The sequence below is a fragment of the Phalacrocorax aristotelis genome, chromosome 7 (assembly GCF_949628215.1).
Source record: "Phalacrocorax aristotelis chromosome 7, bGulAri2.1, whole genome shotgun sequence".
In the NCBI taxonomy this organism is placed as follows: domain Eukaryota; kingdom Metazoa; phylum Chordata; class Aves; order Suliformes; family Phalacrocoracidae; genus Phalacrocorax; species Phalacrocorax aristotelis.
The window spans coordinates 10,966,885-10,991,759 of record NC_134282.1 but is presented as its reverse complement, the minus strand read 5'-3'; the positions used below and the strand labels follow the sequence as shown (position 1 = coordinate 10,991,759).

The window sequence follows — 24,875 nt, the reverse complement described above, 5'->3', positions numbered from 1 at the left end:
CCCACAGCATTCTCCTGCAGAAACTGGCTGCTCATGCCTTAGACAGGTGTACTCTTTAGTGGATGAAAACCTGGCTGGATGGCCAGGCCCAAAGAGTGGTGAATGGAGTTAAATCCAGTTGGTGGCCAGTCACGGGCTGTGTTCCCCAGGGCTCAGTGTTGGGGCCAGTTCTGCTTGATATCTTATCAGTGATCTGGACTAGGAGATTGAGTGCACTCTCAGTAAGTTTGCAGATGACACCAGGTTGTGCAGGACTGTTGATCTGCTTGAGGGAAGAAAGGATCTTTACTCAGCACTGGTGAGGCCACACCTCGAATGCTGTGTTCAGTTTTGGGCCCCTCACTACAAGAAGGACATTGAGTTGCTGGAGCATGTCCAGAGAATGGCAACAAAGCTGGTGAAGGGTCTAGAGAACAAGTCTTATGAGAAGCAGCTGAGGGAACTGGGGTTGTGAGGGGAGACCTTATTGCTCTTTACAACTGCCTGAAAGGAGGGTGTAGCAAGGTGGGTGTTGGTCTCTTCTCCCAAGCTACTAGTTATAGGACAACAGGAAATGGCCTCAAGTTGCACCAGGGGAGATTTAGGTTGGATATTAGGAACAATTTCTTCACCAAAAGGGTTGTCAAGCACTGGACCAGGCTGCCTAGAGAGGTGATTGAGTCACCCTCCCTGAAGGTATTTAAAAGACATCTAGATGTGGTGCCTGGGGACGTGGTTTAGTGGTGGGCTTGGCAGTGCTACGTTAACAGTTGGACTTCATGATTTTAAAGGTCTTCTCCCACATAAGCAATTCCATGATTCTATGAATAAGTGCAAAAATAGCTTCACATTATATCTAATACTTATAAAAAAATGTGACCTTGGTCCCAAATCATCACTGGCTAGTAGGCAAAAGTTCTGAAAGGTATACCAAAATCCTGTTTTCTTCTGTCATCTTGGTAGTAGGAGTCATGATTTCCAGTAGCCACATGCAAAATCTGGTCATGTCTTAGGCTATTCATTGTATTTAAGATTTGTTGGGGATAACTGCTTTATTAGTAAGTGTTGCCTAAATCTCCAGGGGGTAGCAGGAGGGAGGGGGAAGGTGTTTGCTTCAAGCCAATCTGGATTTCAAGACAAGTTTGATCTTGGCATGAAGCCATGCTCCAACTGTTGGTTCTCTAGCTTTGCTGATTTCCTGCGGAGCCCTTCTAAACTTCCTGCCTTTTGCTTTATACTTGTTCCTTAGAATAAGACAGCAACAGCATAGCAGACTGATTATGCAAATAAAGCATTTAATATTACCAGGAAACAAAGGGATTCAAGGACCCCAAGGATTCCCAGGACTCCCAGGAACACAAGGCCCAATGGGAATGTCCGGCGTAAAAGGTGAAGAAGGAAAAATGGGTCCACCTGGGCCTAGTGGAGAATGTGGGGATATGGGAATAAAAGGTTTGTAAAAATGTGCTTCACTCTGTAGCGATGTTACTGCCATGTTTAGTTTTATTACTGTTGTGTTAGGAACATATTTACTTTTTTGTTCTTGTTATAAGGGTATATTCACTTACATTTTCTGAGACACTAAATACTAAATCCATTTATCTCACTTAGGAACGCATAATGAAAAATTACTAAAGAAAAATAAATTCCACTCAAATAAATAGGTACATTTACCACTAAATCAAACAGAGTAAGATCACTTATTCAAACAAACCTTTAATTTTGTCCTATACACATCTGAAACTTCAGATTTTCCAAGTCTTCTATCATATTGCCTGTGTTCTTCAATCTACGTAAAACATTCAGGAAATAATCTCTCTAGATATTAATATAGGAAAGAGAATAACCATCTCCAAGGTGCAGTCACAGACAGCACACTGTGGAGTGGGCAATAAAATCACCATCTTACACATTCCAGACAAGCAGGGAATAATTCTGATTTAACATCACCTCGATTACTACTGAATTAACTAAAAACCAAGAGAAGGATAATAAATTCTGTTTGCAGTGAGCTGAAACAACTGAGAACTGCATTAGTAATTGAAGGCTTTCTCTGTTTGGGAAGCCTTCACTAAAATTCATTTTCAAGACATGTCACTCATGAGGATTTACTTATATTCCATATGTTTGGTTCAAAGGTGAAAGAGGGCCTCCAGGAGGCCGTGGCTGCATTAACATCCATCTTGAGAAAGGACAAAAGGGGGAACCAGGGTTTCCTGGTGAGAAAGGATTTAGAGGTGAAAGAGGTAAGTTCATAAAATAAAGCCCTGCATACACACACATTCATCTAAAGGAAATCACTGTCTTTTTGCACAGGTTTGGACTCCTAGCTGCAGTAACATCCAGCAACCTTATTGTGTTTACAGATTCCTAAACAAGCAGGCTAGTTTCTTTTGGCAATCACTAAGGCAACAACACACAAAGTGTGAAGGCACAGCCATATTCAAAATAAGTGTGAAATAATGGTTTGACTATATTGGTCATTATCTTCTTCTGCAATTAACTGCAGGTGAAAAAGGCAATACTGGTTTCAGAGGCATCCCAGGATTTCCAGGGAAGAATGGTGTCCCAGGACTGCCAGGTGACCATGGCGACACTGGGCTGACGGGGTTTCCAGGATCACAGGGTTGCCCAGGACCAAAGGGCTTTAAAGGAATTATGGGTTTTCAAGGACAACCAGGTGACCAGGTAAACAAAGTGGTAGTGAAATACTCTTGACTTTTCAGTTATCTCCTGCCTCTAAGAAATACGATGAAGGGTACTTCTGTTGTACTTACGCATTAGATGTTCCTCCTGAGAAGAGACTGCCAGTATAATAGGAAAGGTAAACTTCTGAACACAACACTTCAATTGTTTGATTACAGTTTAGCAGGAACTGTAGTCAGAGTCAACAAAGGGCCTCTTCCCTCTCTCCTAGCTGCATGTTGTGATTTTGTTCTATTGCCACTTGGTGGAAGTCCAGGCTACATTGCACTAATTAGGGGGGCAAGAAATGGATGCACAATCAAGTCTTCAACTTTATCCCTAAGAACAGATTGACAAATCACTTACTGCACAGATCATAACATAGCAGCAGGACAAGTATGAAATTCCTACCTTGCTACATGGAGCAGCCAAGCCAATAGATAAGACAAACCAAGTCTTCTGTGCCCATACCAACAGCTTGCACTGAGCAGAACCCAGGCAAGCAATGTTGCTCAAGAACAAATATACAAAACTGCACATATATCACATATGGATATAAGGTAAAATTCTTCACTGGCTTGTATGCTGGGTAGTCAGGCAGTGGGACTGCACGAAGCATAAAGCACGGTTGTTTTTTTGGTAAAGGGACATATCTTTGCTTGGCTTGGCGTTTATTATACTTCTTTGAAGAGATAATTTGTTTTGCTGATTATAGGTCATTATTCAAAAGGAAAAATAGAGAAACCTTCACATTTTTGCTGTTACAACATATTTCTGGTTAATGTTTATAGTAAAATTTGGGTAATACACAACAATATTTGGTGCATTTCTATGGTACCTCTTGAATCAATCTACTCAAGCTGTCTATGGGGGATTTAAGCTGTTTAAGCCAAGAGTTAGTATAAACTATAAAAGCACAAATTCAGAATGATTACCAGGTCTAATTTACAGTTTCAAGGAAGTGTTAGTGCCCAGTGTTAGACATGTAACAAAGACAGCGTGCTTTTCTGTTGAGCTTAAGATACAGTTTTGCTATTCATATTGATTGCTGGTCTGTTTACCAATGTAAGAGAACCAAATACTTTTATAGATCATTTCTGCTATGCATATCATATGCTAAACTTTTTTTTTTTTTTAAACAAAATCAGGGTGACGCTGGCTTACCAGGAATCCCTGGAAATCCAGGACTGAATGGCCCAAAAGGATCTAAAGGTATGAGTTTATATAGACATGCTTTTGAAAAGAGCAATGTATATGCTCTGATAGATGGTAGGTACTCACTAGAAAAGGGCAAACAGGACAGAAATGAAAATAATTAAAACATGAATGTCATTAAAAACAAGTCTGACTTATCTGAAGGCAAAATTTGTATTTCAGTACATTCTTTAACAGTTTGTTCCTTTTAAAGTAGGTCTTCCTAACTGAGAAGATGTTTGTGTCAAATTTCATAGTTTAAAAATTCCATCAAACACCTATAAAAATCCACTCTTACAGATCTGTAGAACTTGTCAAATCAAATAGCAGCAAATGCAGTCATTTATGGTATTATGGTATGGTATTATCAGATATGTAGGATTTTCAAGATACTCCAAAATGATTTATAATTTCTTTTATATCACTTATTTTCCAGTGTTCTCCAGGCTATCATTTTTGAATTCTTGGAACTTCTGAAAGTATAGCGTAACAAATCAGGCGAAGTTCATACCCATGCATGCAAAATTATTCAGTTGAAAAGATCAAGTTTTGCATATTGTTTTTTGCATAGGTAGAGATTAATCTGAAAATTTTATCTATAATATTTAGATTTTTAAAAGTGTTTAAAAGAAATACAAAATGGTGTCATCGATCATATTCCAAATTCCCTTGGAGCAGGATTTCATTACTAATAAATAACAAAATTAAATCATTGCCTGTAAAAAAGCACTAAGTTGTATTTTCCATTTCTTCAAAAATTCAAGACCTTCTCAGCCAGGGAACATATTCCCCCCCAAAAAAAGTAACTATAAAGAGAACTTTACATGCTAACAGTACTGGGAGAGTTCCCATAAGTTTTGGTTTTTTCATTATGGGAAATTTACATGGATACTGGCAGGACTCGTACTAAACACAAACTCATTTAGTACTTCAAGACAAGCTGAGCTGGCAGATGATTTGCATGTGCCAAAGCATTTTTCATTCTGTGTTCTCTCAGTCCCTTTTGTAGCTGTTAATATCTATGAGTAAATTATCTGATCTCACAAAATTGTCCGCTTTGGTTTTGTGGATGAAAAGGATACTTGTATGAAGTGAAAGTCATTGTACCTCAACAGGCAAGAGAGGTGACCGAACTCCTCTGCTTGGTACACATGGTCGAAAAGGGCCTCCCGGAGATCCAGGATTACCAGGTACCTCTCTCTGACTGAAGAAGAAATTGGACTCAAGAACTTAACTTTCTCTAAGTTTTGTTAGTGGAGACAGAGCTCTGCTTCCTGTGCATATGGAGCGGTATTTTCTATTGTTATAAACCCAGGGACTGGAGAGGCATCACAATGTGCAATATGGCTAGCGTGAACATAGGAGGCAGAGTCTACTGTTCCCTAGTACAGCACCGATGAACATACCAATACTTATCAGAATAAAACCTGGCTTGACTATATATTGCTAGCTATTTCTGCTCTTTCAGATATCACTAGAGAGACCAGTATAATTCATTGTTAATAAATAGATGCAAGGGTCTGAAATATTTTAATAAAATTCCTTTTCTAGTCAGGAAACCTCTTACTGAACTTTCATATTTTTAAACTTATCATGAGATGAAGCATGGGCAACTTTAAACAAATAAATGCTAGATTTTTATTTTTCTTGAAGGACTCTGTGGATTCCCAGGAGAGAAGGGTTCACCAGGTATCCAAGGGCAACCTGGAAGACCAGGAGAGAAGGGTGACCCTGGATACCCAGGAATACCTGGATTTCCAGGTAATGCCAAAGTTTAAAAAATAGTGCCATGTAACAGCTCAAGAGAGATATAGAACAGGAAAATGCAGCTGAGGAGGCACCCCTGTAGAGGAGACTAGAGAAATCAGAGATTGTATGACGGAATGTATTGAAAGCTGTTTCAGTACCTATAAACAGCAGCAATAGTCTGCTCAGTGTCTCAGAAAGCAAGATCCGTCAACTGTTCCCATACACTCCCATACACTTTCAGGTACCTCTAATTAACACAGTGTGCTGCATAGCGTGAAAAAAAATCAGCAGTTTAATAGATTTACATATTTACAGGTGTTTTTCTCCACTCTCAGGAGCTACAGGTCCTGAGGGCTTGCCAGGAGAACCTGGAGAAAAAGGGAAACGTGGAATTTTGGGACCTCCAGGGTTGCCAGGATTAGCTGGATCCCAAGGCAGAAAAGGTAAAGAGTATACAGTGCAGTTCTACTGGTAATGTAGCAGCACCAGACATAAATACCCCTTTAGTGGTGACAATGGAAAAGGCCTAGCTGTGAACATGATTTTGATCCTGTATTCTCTTAAACTACTAGAAGAATTAAGCCAGTTCCCATCACCTTTGAAAAGTAACATAAATGCTACCTCAGAAAATTGGGCTGCAATCTAAAATGAGTAAGAAAGAAGGTAGAAACAGATTCTGGCTCAGCTGATGTAACTGATGGCAAAAGTTAAGGAAAGAAAAAGGAGTTTGCAGTAATTCAGGTGTTTCACTTCAATTACGCTGTGTTCTTCCTTTTCACCATGGAGTGCCACTGTTACTCTACAAAACCAGCAGACTGCTATGGTTGGTTTTCTTAAAAATTTGTTTTAACAGATTGTGATGAGATAACTTGGGTTGGTTTGTTGTTGGTTTTGTGGTTAGTTTTGTTTTCTCCAAAAACTGATTTTTGGTGGATTTAACATAGAAATTCCTCCAAATCCTAATTTACACTTCTCACAGTGACTGTTATGTTTAGATTGAATAGCAGTTCGTATCTACAGTTGTTTTTGTTGGAGAACATTATTAACTTTTACTATACTCAGAATGATATAATGAAATTATAAGTTACATTAATATTTCATGAAGAAAGGGAATCAACTATGTACTTTGTATCCTCTCCCTGTTATAGTGTGCTTCATAACCAGTTCCTGGACAGAGAGAATAGTATTAGTGACCCATATACAGAAATAACAGTAAAGTAACACCTGGGGCTATGATAAATGGTTAGAGAGGACAACGGATTCACTTTTTCAGATTCAGCCTAAGGAAAAATTGAGAAGGTTTCTTACAAACTATTGAAAATTTAAATTAAAAATGGAAAGCATTTATGATTTCTTGCAGTAAATAAGTGGTGCTGATTTAAACTGTCGTGACAGTTTCCTTGCTGGTGCATAATCTGCAAGAGAACATTTCATTGTTGTAAACAATATTTGCAGTGACAGGCATGTCTAAATTGAAAGGGGTCAAAAATACAAAGGGCATTCTTCTGCTGAAAACTTCTTAGTAGCAGATGGACTCTTTCCTTCTAGTAAGACACTTCTTTTCTGTATTGTGCAGAAGTTATCCCAAGTCCTGCACAGGAAACATAAAAAATTAATATATGTGCTGCAGAGTTCACTTCCAAACAGCAATTCATTAGAAACCAAGTTGCCTGCTAAGCCTTAGGATTCTGTATATTGCCAGCGTAGTTGAAAAGATTAACACCTTTGAAATTACACCCAGTAATGAAAACTGAATGGAATTTGTATTCCAATTCAACTGGAGAATATAGATCTTAACGATATTTTCAATAAATATTGTTGCTAGCATTAGAAGTGAAATGGTTCATTTCATTGGCTGTCATAGTTAAGTACGCGGCCTAGTCTAACTGGTTCTCATTTACATGGGATGTCTTCTGCCTGAAGAACTTTTCAATTAAAAAAATAATTAGTCAAATGTCATCTACCAAAGCATAATCACATTTTCTTTATTACAGAGATAGTTTTACTAGTTAAGGTCTTAGTCTGGCAAGCTTCACGTGTCTGAGTAATCCCTGATGAAGCAAGTACCGTCAGGAACATCAGCAGAATTACTTGTGCGAGTAGAAGCTGAATTGTATGTAAAATACAGAAACAGTGTTATTCTCTGGAGCAAGAAGTATCCCAAGTCTATTCCTTTGTCTGAAACCCCTTTGAAACCTGTAACCAAATGACCCACCAGTTTTGCCAAATCTGTTCCTATCACCATGTGGCAGGCTGCCAGTGGCATTTAGTAAAAGTGTAGGTCTTCACATTTGATACTTCATCTACACAACTTAGGAAACTATAAAGTGCTAATGACATGGAGATATTTTTACCCTTCGCTACAAACAACAAACACAATCTCAGATTAGTTCAACTTTAAAAATGGATTAAAAAATGCCATCTATGTTTTTACTTATTGTGCTTTAGCAATTTTCAAAAAAGCACAGATTATAAAGCAGAAGTATCTGACCACTGTGAACACTCAGCCTGTGATCTGGTCATCTTGTGAACATCACTAGGGACAAAGCTGCTCTATAATATAACATGTTAGCATAGATGTCAATTACAGATTTGTTGTCTTCAAAGACCTTGTGCTGTTCAGTTTAAAGAATTTTTGTAATAGCGGGATACAAAAAGTATAGTTTTGCATGTGAAATCTGCAGGACCAGGGAAAAAAAAAGCCAGGTGAGAATTTAGCTCCTTTCTAGCGCAGCTAGAGTAAATTGCACTTACATTTGGAACAGAAGCCGTAAAGAAGTTCCAGCTCTAAAGTTATTTTAGGTGGTGTCTGCATCCCAGTCACCTGGTCATGTAGTGATAACACAGCTAACTTTGGACTAGTTAATCACATGTAGCAGTAGTAGTCTAGCCACAGACAGAAGGTTCGCTATAGAGTAAATTAGCCCATACTGAGCTTCCTGCTGCTAGCTGCAGTATAGAAATACCTAAAGGATTAGAAGGTATGTTTTCTGATTGCTTTGATGTGAAACTGTGTTATAATTGCTATTTTCAGATTTTCACATTTTCCTTTCCAAAAAGACTGCCCTCAGGTGCAATGTGATATTGTCTTCAGGTGCCAACAGAACCAAGCATAGCAAATACCCTGTCCTGAGCCAGAATGTGTTGTCAGAAAAAAAAAATGGGCTCACTTTTAATTGTGACTTTAAAGGATTATTGTGACACCCAGTCATGCCTGTAATATCTCTCAGGTCTTCCCGGACTGCCAGGACTGGATGGCTTGGACGGACTAAAAGGTCAAAAAGGTTCTGCAGGAGCTCCAGGTAAAGACAGGAAATAGTGATGTGGAACAGAAAATCTTCTTTTAAATCACTGTATGTGCAAGGAATGATGCATGTTATTTTGATATTTGCCTTGCCAGAAGATATCATTAAGGCTCAGACTAAACTTTCAAACAGAATCTAAAGTATGCCTAATGACACATCTGCAGTTATTTGTGGGGAAAACTTTAAAACTTCCGTTACTCATATAGTTTTGTTGGGACCTTTCAGGGCTGTTTATAAAACGAAGATGTTCAGTGCAGATGTTTCAAAGCAGAGCCAAGTCTCCAGGTTTTTCATATGTAAAAGATAAAAGTAACAAATTAAAAGGAGACTTGTGAAATCCCAGCCCCATTAAAGTCCATGGGATATGTGCCACAAACTTAAGAGGAACCTGGATTTCACTCACGCTTATCTATTTGCAACTTTCAAAAGGTGCTTTTGAAGCAATATTAAAAAACAGTGCTCACCATATATCTAAAGATTACAAATTTATGCTGACAGAAAATTAAATTTAGGACCATGCAATCAGTTTACTTTTCAAGTTACATTCAATAATAACCATATAAAATAACCCCTGAAGGAGAATATTAAAGCAAAGAGATTACTTTCTTGAAAGAGATTAATTAGGGCCAGATTCAACAAAACTCTGTCCAGCTTCCAAGAGAGAACCAGAAAAACAGCACTTGACAACCCTTGCAAGGAGGAACATCTGCAGCTGGTATTTCTATTCTGCGCATCTGTATTTGTACTCACTGTAAGCTTTACGCACGTAATTGTTTTCCTGTAAAGGTCATAGTGAATCAGGGCCCCCAGGATACTCAGGAGAACTTGGACCAAAAGGGGACAGAGGTGAACCTGGATGGCCTGGTGTTTCTATTCCAGGCCCCCCTGGAGAAAGGGGATTCCCAGGATTCCCAGGTAAGAAAGGGTTTTCTCCTTGGTGGTGCCCTATAGAGTTGAAACGAAGCTCATAAAAGCTCTTCCCCTGGTTAGTATGAACATTAATACATACTCAGAAGATTCCCTCTGTAAAAACATTTCTGTTGCAATAACATGCTGATGTTTCCTGGGTAGATACAGAGACCCCAGTATTTCTTGTTTATTATGTTAGGGGAGGTGAAAGAATGAGAATAAGAAAATGAGAGACTTGGACAGACTAAGGGAACTGCTAGGTAGAGTTGCCTCTTGAGAAGAAGTTCCTGAAGAAAAAGAGTGCAGGATATCTGGTAGTCACAGAAATATAGTAAATGTATTAACTATTCTGATGTAAATGCGAGGTGGAACTGTATCACAAGATTGCTATGATTATTTAAGAGCCTTGGTGATACAGGAATTGCATAGAAATAGGAAAAAAACAAGCGTTTGAGGAAGGGCCACTAAGAAGGTTAAAAGATTGGAACATCTGTAATGAGAGGCTGAGGGAGCGGGAATTGCTTAGCCTCCAGAAGAGAAGGCTCAGGGAGGATTTTATCAATGTGTGTAAGTACCTGATGGAAGGGACATGGAGACAGATTCTTCCTAGTGGTATCCAGTGACAGGACAAGAGGCAATGGGCACAAACTGACATACAGGAAATTCTACTTAAATGTAAGTGTTGTTTTTCCTGTGAGGGTAACTGAATATGGGAACAGGTTGCCCAGAGGAGTTATGAAGTGTCCGTGCTTGGAGATAACTCAAAACCCACCTGGACAGAGTCCTAGGCAACCTGTTTTAGCTGATGCTGCTCTGAGGAGAGGGTTGGACTAGAACGTCTCCAGAGGCCCATTCAAGCCTCAGCAAGTCTGTGATTAGAAGTCACATTAGCTTCACTCTACCATACTTTGCCACAGTTTCACGTAACACAGAAAAAAAAATAGCGAGGTGAATTCTGGTGAGGTAAATTACTCTAAGATGAAGACAGTCATTTTTTTCAATTTCAATTCAGTTCATGAACTGGGGGAGTCAACAGAATGGTGCTGTTGAGCAAAAAGAAAAAGTTTCATTCTAAGATGTATTAACACTGCTTGACACAGGATGAGCAAGGCCTCTCATGGTATACTGTGTGCAGCTTTGACAAATTAGGGAGAACTCACTAGCGAGTAAACGGAAGGATGGGGTCGAAACAAGACTGAAATTGGTTTTTTTGTAGAAAGCAAAAGGAACAGAGTGCAACACGTGCTAATAAGCTGCGAATATTCACAAGTGTTAGGCAGAGGGTGGTAACCTGTACTCTTCCTAACTGTCACATGTAATGTCACTGATGTCTTATTTTGCAAAAAATCCAGATTACAAATTAGGAAAAAAATACATTTAAGGCTAGTAATTTCATCTTGTTCACTGAGGTTTTTAGGAACCAGCTGAGCTCACTTTTGCTAGGAACAATCTGTGAATCCTTATCCTGTCCCAGGCAGAATGACTTCATAATCCCCACTCGTCTTACACTCTTAAGATTTCTTGCATTGTTAGAATTCAGGAGAAAGCGGCTATTTATGGCAATATGCCAATGTGTGCCAATAGTTTACATAGATTATATGGAAAGAATTAAAAATTTTTAAAGAATAACAAATATTTTCACTTCTACAAAAGGTTTTCATTAGCCTAATCACTGGTATGTTCAGTATACAAGTGAGAGCATACACTACCTCCATGATTAAACTTTCTCAGATATGTAGTTTATTTCTGTAATCTAGAAAACATAATATTTTTTTTCCTTTCTTTTTTTTCGTAAAATGTGATCCTTTAGGTAGAAGAGGACCTGTTGGACCCACTGGACCTATGGGAAGAACTCCTGATAGTGCTTCTCCTGGTCCTCCAGGTGACCAAGGACCACCTGGTTTAGATGGCATCAGAGGTATTAGAACCAAAAATACCAAATTTGATCATGTAAAAATCCTCTGAGGCTACTAGGAGTCACTGGGTTACTGTCTATGGGACAACTTATAAAAGTGCATAGGGAACAAAGAAACCAATCAATACCTCAGTGAATACATGGGGAAGTGAACACTGAACAGCTCACCAGAGCAAGGATAAAATACAGATCTCCAGATTCAGTTTTCTGGCCCATATGGTAGTTCTGTACAAGTCCTGCAGCTACAACATATTTCAATTTCCACAGAAGCAAACAGAAGTAAGATTACTGGCCTATCTTCCTAGCAAGAAGGATAAAACACATTGTCCGGAAACCTGCCATTGTTGATAAACCCACAAAAAACTTTCCAATCTAAATCCAGCCCTGGGAAAGCTAATGCTGACAACTCTCTTGTAAGCATTTATCTGGACCTCACTTCTGTTGCAAGGAGGGGTTGCCAAGGGGTCCAGTCAATTCCTATAGCTTCTGGTCATCAAATGGAGCTCTTTCAAGCTGTTCTGACCCCTTACATAAGTATTATCTGAATCCTTCCTTACCCACTACCAAGACTTACTTCCTATTGGGAAATAGGGGATGGAGATTGGAAGGGTAAGCAACACTATAATACATATAGAGAACCAGTGTCCTGTTTTTGGCTGGGATAGAGTTAAATTTCTTTCTAGTAGCTGGTACAGCACTGTGTTTTGGATTTAGTATGAGAATAATGTTGATAACACACTGATGTTTTAGTTGTTGCTAAGTGGTGTTTACACCAGTCAAGGACTGTTCCAGCTTCCCATGTCCTACCGGGTGCACAAGAAGCCAGGAGGGGAGGGGGCACAGCCAAGACAGCTGATTCAAACTGGCCAAAGGGATATTCCATATCATATGATGTCATGCTCAGTATATTAACTGGGGGGACCTGGCCGGGGAGGGGAGCGATCACAGCTCGGTCACTGGTGGCATCGGTTGGCAGGTGCTGAGTGGTTGCATCACTTGTTTTGTTTTTTTTTCCCTGGGTTTCACTTCTCCCTCTGTCGCTGTTTTCCTTTTCATTACAATATTATTGTTGTTATTATTATTTTAATTATTAACTGTTCTTAACTCACAAATTTTCTTACTCTTGCCCTTCCGATTCTAACCCCCATCCCACTGGGGTGGGGGCAGTGAGCGAGCAGCTGTGTGGTGCTTAGTTGCTGGCTGCGGTTAAACCACGACACAGTATCTCAATGCATGTAACATTAATTTGCCTCCTTTTGCTTGCACAGAATCTACATAGTTTTGTAAGCTATTCTTATTACTGTCTTCCTTACAATGCATTGGACAAAGGCTAATGCCAATATCTCCAAAAACACAAAAGGGCTGTCCTACATCCCAGGGGAAAAAACCCAAAAGCAAAAAACCCAATGGAACATGGCTATTTTTAGACATTTATGCTTCACACACATATTAAGAATAGTTTTTTTACAATAGGTCAGCCTGGGACTCCTGGTCCACCTGGAGAGACTATCTTTGTGCGAGGAGATCCAGGTGATATCGGTGTTCGAGGGGCACCAGGTAATCCTGGGCAGCGAGGGCAACAAGGAGCCAGAGGTCTTCTAGGAAACCAAGGAAGAGGAGGCCCAAAGGGTATGATCCAAGATGTTTTTAACTAGCGTGTGCACTTATGCCCAGCCCTATGCAACTGAGCCTTGTGCACAGGGGATTGCCATTGGAGACTGAGCCAGATAGAAGGGGTAGGCTGGACGTTTCATAGCTCTGCCCTGTTACCTACAGATAAGACAGGGCTGGGGTAGGTCAGAGTAGAGCCAGATTCATATGTACTGCTTCCAACAACTTGTTGGAAGACTCCCCTACCAACCTGAGAATGAGGCAGTAAAGCTTTTGAGTCTGACAGATAAAGCAAACCTTGACCTCTCTGCAAGGGTCTTGAGAAACTATGGAAGATGCAGATGTGTTTGAACTAACATAGAGTCTCACATCTGCTCCATATCAATAGCTTTGGGCTTTCAAAACAGGGATCTAGATAATCTGCTTCTTCCATACACTGTAGAGAAGTCCTGTATACACCAATCCCTTCCAATCTCTACAAGAAGAAAAGTCATAAATTTTAATTGGGCTCAAGACCAGGGAGAGAAGAGGAAAATGTGCATTTATTTCTGGGGGCAACAGAGTTGAGTTGTCCCAAGCATTTTTTTTTAACTCAAGCAGCCAGACTTAATCTTATTTATGTGTTCACCTTCTCAGAATGCAACCACATGTAACTGCAAAACTGGGTTTTTTTTCAGGTCCTATGGGAATCCATGGCCCACAGGGTCCACCTGGTGCTCTAGGACAACAAGGAGACCAAGGTTTCCAAGGAAAGCCTGGTCTCAAAGGTCCCACGGGTACTTACGAACCTGTTTCTCTTTGCTCAATTATAACTGTAATCTTTCTATTAATATATAATGTCACTAATGTTTACTTGCATACAGACAATTTAAACAATCTCAGAAAAAAAGAAAGTTGTGTAAAAATTCCTGATCTATGTATTTGTTTCTCATGTAAGTGATTTCAGTGCTCATTCCATTCTTTACTCTAATTTACATGCCTGAAACTTGTTTCCACCTGCACCACAATGGCTGCAATCTGCTCTCCATTTTTCAAATCCTTCAGGTTTCATAGGTAAGTTTATGACTATTGATTATTGTTCTTCTCATGTGAGCTTCCTTCTGTATAGATACATTCCAGTCTTACTAGAAGGTATTCTTGGCTTAGCTGCTAGGTATAGTAGGTACTGCTATAACAACATAGTTCTGATACATTTTTCATATGAACAGCTTAGCACTTCCAAGGAGACCAATATCATGATAATGCTACGTTGAGAAGTCTCATGCTATGATGTCAATTAGACTTGTAGAACAGACTTGTTTCAAATTATTATTTTGGTTTCTGGTTGTCACACAAGATGCTTAGCAAAAGCTTGAATCCTAACACTGGGTTACTAGAAACACAGAACTCTTAATCTGACTAAATTGATCCAGTTCTGATTTTGTTCCAAAATGCAAATAACCAATAGCTCCCCGTAACTTTCAATGCACAAAATTTGGCCGTTCTTTATATTTTATTATTATAATTATTTTAAATGGATACTGTGGGTTAGCTTCTGTGGCATGCTTATTGATGGTTTTCAATCCACAGAACAGGCAAATTTCTGTAAACCTTCACATGTGCTAAGGTGTTTGCACTGAAGTTGGGTAGACTTCAGGCTTTAACCCAAGTCAGTTTGGGGCACATTAAGACAGAAACTATACACCAAGTATTTGAAACATATCAGCTCGCATACATTTGCTAACACATGCTTGCCATGCTGTTAAATGCTGTGCTAAAGGACTAATAGTAAAAATAAAAGCAGTGAGACTCAATAGTTCAAGATTTTAAAGTACTTAAAGTATACACTTGAATACCAAAACCAGCTAACAGTTATGTTGATTTTTCACGTGGGAGCCATTAACCAACCTTCTGTCTAATTTACTTCCCTATTATACATTCCAGGTGACCCAGGTGAACCAGGAAAAACAGATGATTCATGCCCTACAATCCCAGGGCCTCCTGGGGAAGCAGGGCAAAGAGGAGATGATGGCTCTGTAGGGTTACCAGGGCCAGTAGGTCACCCTGGACCCCAAGGTAAGCTTGTGTTTTGAAAGCTTGGATGTCTGGTTTAGCCATTTAGACAACGAACTGAAAAGGGTCAGAGGGTTAGTGTTACTTCTCTGTGTTTTACTGTATCTCTTCCCCTTAAATGCTTACTAACAGTCTCCAGAAACATGTAGTGGGCTGGTTAATGCTGAGGATGGTGGATCAATGTAGCTGAGCCAGGCTGCCTGAGCCTACACTCTATGCCTACACTACATCCCCTTTTCCTAGGCCAGGGAAGGCAAAAGCACCAGGAACTGCTGAGAAGAGAGTTCTTCAAACAGTATTTTTCGTTTTTACTAACAAATGAAAAGGCAATGCCTCAAACCACTCCTGTGGTTTAGACAGGTTATATCTGGAGGATGTTAAAGATACACATGCTTTAAAATTTAGCAATAATGAATCACAAAGCTGTGCTAATCAAAGTCCTAAAAGGATGCTGAAGTCAGAGGGGCAGCTACGATAGCACTTTTTATCTGTTAGAACATGAAAAAGTTACTGCAAAAGAAAACTGACCACAGAGACCTTAAAAAGAAGCAATGAAAGACTGAGACATTCTTCTGATAAAGAAAACAAGGATGATGCTGGTACTGATGATTCCAACAGAGTGGCCGTCTTCATAGAAATATAGCAGTAACATGTCTGTGTACTGTCTGCAGTTTAGGTTGTGTCTAAATGTTGTGTCTTCAGTTTATATCATGGAATCCCTCGTGCTTTTAGATATTTCCTACTTGTGAAACTGAAGTTTGTTATGCTGACTGCGCTGGACTTCCAATGTCTCCAGAGACAAAAATATGTTATTTTCTCACAGGAGATTCCCTGCAGTAGTCATTTCCTCATGAAAGTGAACGCAGGCAATTTTCAGTGAACATATCTTAATTGATTTGCCAACTAAAAGGTGTTTCTGGGGTTAAATATCTGTGTTTGCATTATATATGTTACTAAAACAGTTTCTGTAAAACCAGATGATACAATTGATACACACTCACACTGTTTTTATGAAAGAAACACTTAGTAATGATTTTCCTTTTATTAATGTAGCAGAATTCCAATTTTCTCCTGGCTTGGAAGGCAAACTGGAGGTTTTTCTGGCAAAAGCAATGCGTATTACTAAAACTTCAGTGTACTTGAGCTTTGGCAAAATATGCAACCAATACTGAAAAGCTGCTAAATTGTTTCAACTGGTTTAGATTTTCTTAATTAATCTAGTAAAAAGTAACGTGGAGAAATTTTGAGTGTTGTGAGACAACCTTGAATTACCCAGTCTGCAGGTTAAATATCAAAATTTGCAAGGAATGAAACACACTGTTAATGAGAAACAACTGTGGTGCTAGATAAACATACTCATCTGAAGATTGGTTTTTAATAAAAGAGGAAAAAAAAGGCTGAGTGCAATAATACCCGACAAGTGTAACTTTGTTAAATTCAGACTATGTTTAAAGTAGCCAGTGAACATGATTGGCACTATCTGTGTCCTGCATGAGAGACGTATCTTCCACTGCCATGGCCACACCCCATTATATACTAATCTATAAAAACACATGTACATATGAGAAATAAAAAAAGGTGAGGCCATCAGGAGCCTAAAAACATCTTTACCCTTCCCCACTGGATGTAGTCCAATCCTGCAGTCCCTCCCTGTTCTGTAAGTACTCTAATACATGAATTACTTCACAGGAAGTTCAGTACATGTTTAAAGAATTTGCTGAATTGGATCCTAAAAGATGAAGGCCTGCCAAAGGACGAGTTATAACTCATTATACAGTACAGATACTGATGGCAAGTCTGCAAGAAGCTTGTCATGATAATGTTTGCTAGTGCTTTGATTTCAACCGTAAATCACACAAGTTCTGCAGAGAGGACATAAAACCTTATCAGCAGTTACTGTTACTAAAGTCATGCCTCTGAGCTACTACTATGGTCACAAGGTGACTAAGTTGTAAAGAGAATTCGCGAGTTCTGCACCTCCTTGTCCTGAAGCATCATTTCTTGGTGGTGTCAGTTCTGCTGACTGGCCCTTTGCATGCTGTGTATGTTAGGACAACATATAACGTTTAAGTGCAGCCATATGAAGGGAAAGTGCATACTTTATATTTATCTAGGAAGAAAAGGTGAAGAAGGGTCATGCGGCCTGCCAGGTCAAGATGGCTTACCTGGGGCACCTGGACCACCAGGTGACCAAGGGAATACAGGAGAGCAAGGATACGCTGGGCCACGAGGTAAGAATGGCACATGACTTTGCAGGGAGAGACGTGTGAGATGATGTATAAACTAAGTTTTCTCTCTACTCCCCCAATTCACACATGGCTACATCTACCTCTAGCCTGAGATACCATGGCACTTCTTTCCCCCTCTCAGTTCAAGCACTGATAGTGACATTTATGAATTATTTCATAACACATAAAAAGCCCCATGGAAGAAAATTTATCTCAGAATCCATTACTAACCAGAAAGGCAATTAACCACACATGCTTAAACACCATATATCAATAGGTATGCATTTCTGAGTCAGGGCTAATAGTGCAACTGTCTGTGAGTAATTAAAATTGTCTTTTAACTGTGACTGCTGTTTAATAAATTAATTGTTTAATATGTATGTGGGGAAAGGGCATTGACTGTTACTGCAGGAATTCAAATTCAGTCCAGACAAGTCATCCTAGTGAGTAAGTCTGGGAAGTCATTGTCCACCTCAGTTCATTTCTTAATCCATACAGCACAGGACAGAGGCACAATAGAAAATCCAACTGTCAAGCAATCTAGTTCATTTCTCTCCCATAAGAAGGATAACATGAGACTACTGGTGTCTTTATTGCCCTTGACAACCTGTGAAGTTGTATTATATTCAGTCAGGAACCCCTTACCGAACACTTAAATATAGTAAAAGATAAAAGTTCACATTAGCTATGTGTTCTTACAAGTAAATTTCTTTTACCCTTTCTCCTATGTCTAAGGTCCACCTGGCCAGACTGGTATCCCAGGACCACCAGGCCCCCGTGTTAGATCTGCAAGTGGATTCTTGCTTGTCCTTCACAGTCAGTCAGACAGAGAACCACCCTGTCCACAGGGGATGCCAAAATTATGGACTGGCTATAGTCTGCTGTACCTGGAAGGACAAGAGAAAGCTCATAATCAAGATCTTGGTATGTATTGCAGTACATAATTGCTCTCCACTGAAGTCTAATATGGTATGATCTATGCAATGAAAGACAAGTCAAATGGAACACACTGTAGAATAATCAATTATTTTCTAGAGTCAAAACTAATGATCTTGGTTATGCTGCCTTATTAGGTGACCCATTTAAAATGGATTTCTGCTGCTATGCAGTGGAATGAAAAAATATTTTTACCTCTAAGTAATTTTGAGAGGAGTTGGAGAGATGAGTGGTTTGTTTCACTCATCCTGGCTAGTCATTTTGGGCTGTCTTTGAGGAATCTCATTTGGCCACTCTTAAATAACTCCCTGGAGGATCTGCTCCTTTTTACTGTAGAGACAGCTTGGGGAAAAGAGTTGGTTAAATTAGGTGGTTACAGCTGGATAGTAAAAATAAGCTTTACAAATAAAATTAAGCATCATGCGTACAGCAGAATTTTGTGCTTTTAAGAGTCAGAAGCTAATATTTATTGGAAAAGAGAGAAATTTCTCTCAAAGACAACTCCTTTTGGTGTCTTGGGTTATTTCTTCTGTGTCTACTACAATTCAGACTAAAATTAGCTCTCTAAATAAGCCGCCTGACTTGCAGCCTGAGAAACTGATTGGCGGCAATCTGCACAGAAGAAATTTCCTAAATTCTTGTTGGCCTGTTATGCAAGAGGCAGAGAAGTCTCCTAGGAGAAAAGATCAAGGACCTAATAAGCTGGACAAAAAAAGTAGTGTTTAAAAGAGCAATAAAAAGAGATATTTTTAGTACAGCAGTGTTGTTCTGAAATGTTTCACTAGTGTGTGTTTGGCATTCTCCAGGAGAGCTGGTTGGTAACAATGCCTTAGCAGTGAAAATAAGATTCGAACAAAATAAGTCCTTGTTTCCTGTGTTCTTTTTGCTGGCATTTTTCTTACTCAAATACTCTGGGTCCTTTATTAGTACTGGAATGCAATATTAGCGATAAACAAAACTGGCTTCTGTATAGAAACGTCATATATCTTTAAAGAAGGCATTAGGGTTTGGGGGCATTACAGAAATAATACATCACACGCAAAGTTCAAGGCAGAACATACATGCAGTTGATTATTATTGTTAACTAAATAGGGCATCATGAAACTGTTCTAAATTCAGTTCTGGAAGAACTTCACCTCTGAACTAAGCTGAAGCATGCATTAGTCACTTCTTAATTCCCACTGGTGTCTGCCTGATGAGACTTTTGCAGGATTGGCTCTGCAAAGTCCCTCAATCCTTTTCTTTCACTTTGAGTGTCTGTGAAACCGTTCTGGAAGGCAATAGACAGTCTCTGAGATTTCAGCTTAATGCACTGATAGCAATGCTTATCATACTTCACAAAAATTTTCTATTTATCAGCATTGGCATTTGGTTTCTCGCTGCTCCTAATGAGTCTGTAAATAGCTAATCTTTTAAACCAGCCACTACCTCTTGCCTAATTTATTTTTCAGCATTGGCACAGCTAAGAAATTTGTTATTGTAACTGTTTCCTATGGTGACAAACTACATCAAATTTAAATACTGGATTGTGACACAGATGTTATTGGTCAAAGGAAGATACTGGTAAAAAAATTTCCTGTTTTCAGTATAGCTAGCCATTTTGGTAAGGAGCCTGGGAGGTTTAAGATCTATGAATTACATAACTCCTGTTAAGATACACAGTTTTGAGGCAACATTAGCCAGAATACTATTTTCAACTTACCTAGAAAGAAGCAGAATAACTTTCAGCATTTGTTATTATTTTCAGGTCTGGCAGGATCTTGTCTTCCTGTATTTAATACCATGCCCTTTGCTTACTGTAATATCAACCAAGTTTGTTACTATGCCAGTCGAAATGATAAGTCTTACTGGTTGTCAAGTGCTGCTCCTTTGCCAATGACGCCACTCTCTGAAGAAGAAATACAGCCATATATAAGCAGATGTGCTGTATGTGAGGCCCCAGCCCAAGCAGTAGCAGTTCACAGCCAAGATCAGTCAATTCCTCCCTGCCCAGTGAACTGGAGGAGTCTTTGGATAGGATATTCTTTTTTGATGGTAAGAGTCTTGGCACATGATCATATCATGTAAGTTTCTTTTATACATCTTTTGTGTTCTCAAGGTTCAAAGATTTTTAGCTCTGAAAAGTAAACTATCCAATGTCTAGCAAATATTAAAAAGGATAATTCACAAAAAGAAATGAAGCAAGGGTTAGTTCCAAATTGCAGAACCTAGCTGTGGCTCCATATACACTAAAGTCACAGCCTTAAATTACATGTTTCGTAAAATTACAGAGATTTTGCTTGCTTGTCTTTATTAAACAATGGGATTTTCATGTACAAAGACACACTTTTCAGCATTAGAGGTCCAGGTCTTTTTAATGCCACCCTCTAGTTACATTTGCAGCAGTTTAGATCACAGCATTGTTTAGAAACCAGAAAAATAACTGAGCTGGCTCTAGACTTTTGAGATCAACTCATTACAGAGCAAATTAAGATTTTCACCTGCAAAGGAGGCTTCCTCCAATTTACGGTCACCAAAAATAGTACAGTTAAAAGCAAATAAAGTCAGAAGAAGACAGATTAGCATACTTTACCTATTTTTCATGCACAGTTATCAAGTTCTTTCATTGTTCTTTCCAGCACACTGGATCTGGTGATCAGGGTGGCGGACAATCCCTTATGTCACCTGGAAGTTGCCTAGAAGACTTCAGATCAGCACCATTCATTGAATGCCAGGGTCAGCGGGGAACATGTCAGTTTTTTGCTAATGAATACAGTTTCTGGCTAACAACTGTGATGCCCGAATTGCAGTTTGCATCAGCCCCTCTGTCAGGAACTCTTAAAGAAGGACGAGAGCAGAGGAAAAAAATCAGTAGATGCCAGGTGTGCCTGAAGCATGGCTAACAAGCGAAACAAAAATAACAGCTAGAGTGAGACTTCCATAATGATGAACAACATGCTAAAGGTTTAAACAGTATTTAATATTTGAATATATTTGAAAGTGTGCAGCACTGTTCTTTTTCTCTGAATGGATCTAAGACTGAAACATGAAAGATCTGTTGAGCCTCATCCACCTCTGTACGCACAGCTACAGGTGGTAAAATCTAGTGTAAACGACTTAATTCAGAAAATGAAACTGTCACATTAGAGTCCATTGCCATAATATACAGGTAACAACAGTGAGCTTAGAGGGTTGTATCAAATTGGGAATACCAAGGAAACCATACTTGTGGTTTAGGACAGTGGATTTCCTGTTAGAAATGGCATTTGCAACAGGAAGGGTATGTGCATTTATATGGCATATTATAAATATTTATCCTTATAGATATAGATTTGCAAACATACAAGTGTCTTAAAGCCCTATAGCTGAATTTCCCAAGCTAAAGAAACTTGCATGTGCTGTTTCTGAGGGAAGGGGAAAATGTAATTGTTAAAAAAACCCTTCATAATAAAACCAATGAAGATCAAAGTCTTTTACTATTGCAGTACTGAACCAAACCACAAAAGAACTGTTAGTTGGGCTTTCATAAGCAACAAAAAAGCTGCAAATCCATTTAACAGCAGATTACGTAAGAAAATGAAATTAGCTGAGATAATGAACCTTTAAAAAGCTATATTTATATTCACAATTAATTTCTAAAAGCAGTTACATTATTAAGCGCCAACTCAAGCAGCTGAAGAAACCAAGCAGTTTCTAGTATTAATTGAAAAGAAACAGCATGGTGATAAAATGGGTGAACTTACCTGAGTGATGAATGTAAGTGTTAGGACAATTGTGTAAACTTGAAACTAATATATTTTGTTCATATTGTGCTTCTTTTTTTTGTAAATACACCACCAAAAAAAAAGAACCCTCACCTTTAAAATCTTTATGGAATCATAGCTCTAGAGATGCTTTTCATTTTTTTTAAAGCATTGATTGTTAAAACATTTATAAGATAAAGTAGTAATCACCTTTTGAAAAAGTTTAAACACATTTATACCTCCTTCATTCAGCTATAAAACCAGAACTATTAAATGCATATTTGAATCATGGTGAAACTACTGAAAACACAGATTGCAAATGGAGAATTCCTCACGTGCAGAAGTGCCACAAATGCTCCTTTTACCACTTAAATAAGCTACATTTTACTAGAATGGAATAAAATGTTTTTTCCAGCACTTTTCAGTTTGTGCTCACTAAGAGAGGTGCCCCAGCAAAAGGATTTTCAAGGAAACCAAGATCCATGTCAAAGAGTCCTAATTTAAAGAGCACCCCCTCTGAAGCCATCACGAGTGCAACAGCCTGATCAGCCAATTTAAAAGTTGGATACACAAATTCCAAGAGCAGGAAAAACAGACATTCCAGTGTCAGCCAGAAGAAAAGAAAATAGAGGATTAAGTGCATTCAAGTGTAAGTACATCAGACTGTGCAACTTTGTTCTGACAAAACCAGCCAAACCTCTCTGATCTGCTCTGCTTACATGATGCTCAACTAACTCTCCTGCTCTTTCACCTGAGAAAGGGTCAAGAGCCTTCCTGGGGCACATCTCAATCCCCACCTGTCTCAGAGAACATTGCCCTTTTGGTCCTAGTGGCCCACTGGGACAGGGCACACCTCTCGGTTCACTCTTCAGCAATGCCAGCTGCATGCTCAGATCTGGCATGCCACACAGTCCTTTGAGGAGGGACTAATCCTTGCTGTTGGACTCTATGAAAGAATTTAATCCCCCCCTGCTTCAGACAGCATCCCACACTGTGGCAGATGCACCTGCCCTGATAACAACTGGGGCTTTCTGACTGTGGAAACAAAGCGGCCGCTGATTCTTTTTGCACCCTTACTTCTCATGCCCTTACTGCCCACTGTGGCTGTTGTGCTGTACGCAGTTGCCAGTAGATACGGTCCGAGGGCTCTAGGAACGGACATGGCCATATATGACCACAAGATTCAGCTTGGGTACAAACAGGGTCCCGCTGTGGGGCAAACTGAGTCGGACCTCCTTGGAGCAGTGAGTCTGCAGTCAGGAACTCTCCCTTTTGGTCAGGACACCACCCAAGGCAACTCCCCAAAGTTGAGAGCCGCCACCTTATTATGTGAGTGATTGCGCATCTTGAGTCATCGTTGTAAAGCTTAGGAATTCTTAAGTCATCTGTGCAGAATTAATTCTCAGTGGCATCCTGAACCTGTGGTTTACTAATGTTAATCAGTGTACTAAAGCGATTTTGATTAGAATAAATATTATTTTGGGTTACAGCACCTGCCTAATTTGACTTTGTCTACCTCCACAACACCAGCAGGCCGGGGTGCTGTGATTTAACCCCAGCTGGCAACTAAGCCCCGCACAGCCGCTCACTCACTCCCGTGCCCCTGCTGGGGTGGGGGAGAGAATCAGAAGAGTAAAAGTGAGGAAACTTCTGGGTTGAGATAAAGACAGTTTAATAGGTAAAGCAGAAGCCATGCATGGAAGCAAAGCAAAACAAGGAATTAATTCACTGCCTCCCATCGGCAGGCAGGCGTTCGGCCATCTCCAGGAAAGCAGGGCTCCATCACACATAACAGTTACTTGGGAAGACAAATGCCATTACCCTGAATGTCCCCCTCTTCCTTCTTCTTCCCCCAGCTCTATGTGCTGAGCATGACAACATATGGTGTGGGCCATACCTTGGGCCAGTTGGGGTCAGCTGTCCCGGCTGTGTCCCCTCCCAGCTTCTTGTGCACCCCCAGCCCCTCGCTGGTGGGGTGGGGCGAGAGGCAGGAAAGGCCTTGACTCTGTGTAAGCCCTGCTCAGCAGGAACTAAAGCATCCCTATGTTATCAACACTGTTTCCAGCACAAATCCAAAACAAAACCCCATACCAGCTACTGTGAAGAAAATTAACTCTATCCCAGCCTAACCCAGCAGCAGATGGAACACCTTCTTCAGCTGCCTTCTTCAGCCTGCTGCCAGCATTTCCCTGGCTGGCCTGCTTGTGCCAGCTGCCAGCATTTCCTCTGCTTGCTTCTGCCTGCTGACATTTCCACTTATGTCTGCAAGACTAAGTCAAACCACTCACCGACACAAAAAAATTACAGTTACTGCTAAGGTGATTCAAATGTAGGTAGAGACCGATTAAGCTCAAAACCTCAGCCCCACAAATGTCAGAGGAGGTATGGTCAGATCTGAGCCAATGTAGACCATCACTGAGGTACCAGATACCAAATAGAAACATACTATAAGACAGGAAAAACAGACCGCTGTAGAGCACAAAGAGGGCTTTGGAAAAGGTTCTGACAGAACAAGAGGCATCATCACAAGTATTGGAGAGGTCCTGAAGGGGCCAGAGAGACCAAAAAACACCTTGGGGATATAATGGGC

At 39.8% G+C, this 24,875-nt stretch overlaps 1 protein-coding gene and 1 long non-coding RNA gene across 2 annotated transcripts in view; one reads left to right on the top strand and one right to left on the bottom strand.

Moving 5' to 3' along the window:
- The window catches only part of COL4A4 (collagen type IV alpha 4 chain), a 77,235-nt gene extending 54,533 nt beyond the window's left edge, over nt 1–22,702 (top strand). Inside the window, exons 32-49 of the mRNA XM_075098774.1 lie at nt 1,288–1,431; nt 2,118–2,225; nt 2,489–2,667; nt 3,813–3,876; nt 4,974–5,048; nt 5,512–5,619; nt 5,943–6,050; nt 8,838–8,909; nt 9,699–9,827; nt 11,632–11,739; nt 13,210–13,365; nt 14,025–14,123; nt 14,392–14,400; nt 15,271–15,402; nt 17,514–17,630; nt 18,363–18,551; nt 20,311–20,597; nt 21,182–22,702. Of these exons, the coding sequence (XP_074954875.1) occupies nt 1,288–1,431; nt 2,118–2,225; nt 2,489–2,667; nt 3,813–3,876; nt 4,974–5,048; nt 5,512–5,619; nt 5,943–6,050; nt 8,838–8,909; nt 9,699–9,827; nt 11,632–11,739; nt 13,210–13,365; nt 14,025–14,123; nt 14,392–14,400; nt 15,271–15,402; nt 17,514–17,630; nt 18,363–18,551; nt 20,311–20,597; nt 21,182–21,445 (2,348 nt within the window). The 3' untranslated portion in view covers nt 21,446–22,702. The remainder of the gene's footprint in view (nt 1–1,287; nt 1,432–2,117; nt 2,226–2,488; nt 2,668–3,812; nt 3,877–4,973; nt 5,049–5,511; nt 5,620–5,942; nt 6,051–8,837; nt 8,910–9,698; nt 9,828–11,631; nt 11,740–13,209; nt 13,366–14,024; nt 14,124–14,391; nt 14,401–15,270; nt 15,403–17,513; nt 17,631–18,362; nt 18,552–20,310; nt 20,598–21,181) is intronic.
- Nucleotides 1–24,875, bottom strand: part of LOC142059752 (uncharacterized) — a 74,189-nt gene that overhangs the window by 24,612 nt on the left and 24,702 nt on the right. Inside the window, exons 2-4 of the long non-coding RNA XR_012661508.1 lie at nt 21,136–21,379; nt 20,266–20,451; nt 18,344–18,514 (exon numbers count right to left, since the gene is read on the bottom strand). This is a non-coding gene — a long non-coding RNA (uncharacterized LOC142059752). The remainder of the gene's footprint in view (nt 1–18,343; nt 18,515–20,265; nt 20,452–21,135; nt 21,380–24,875) is intronic.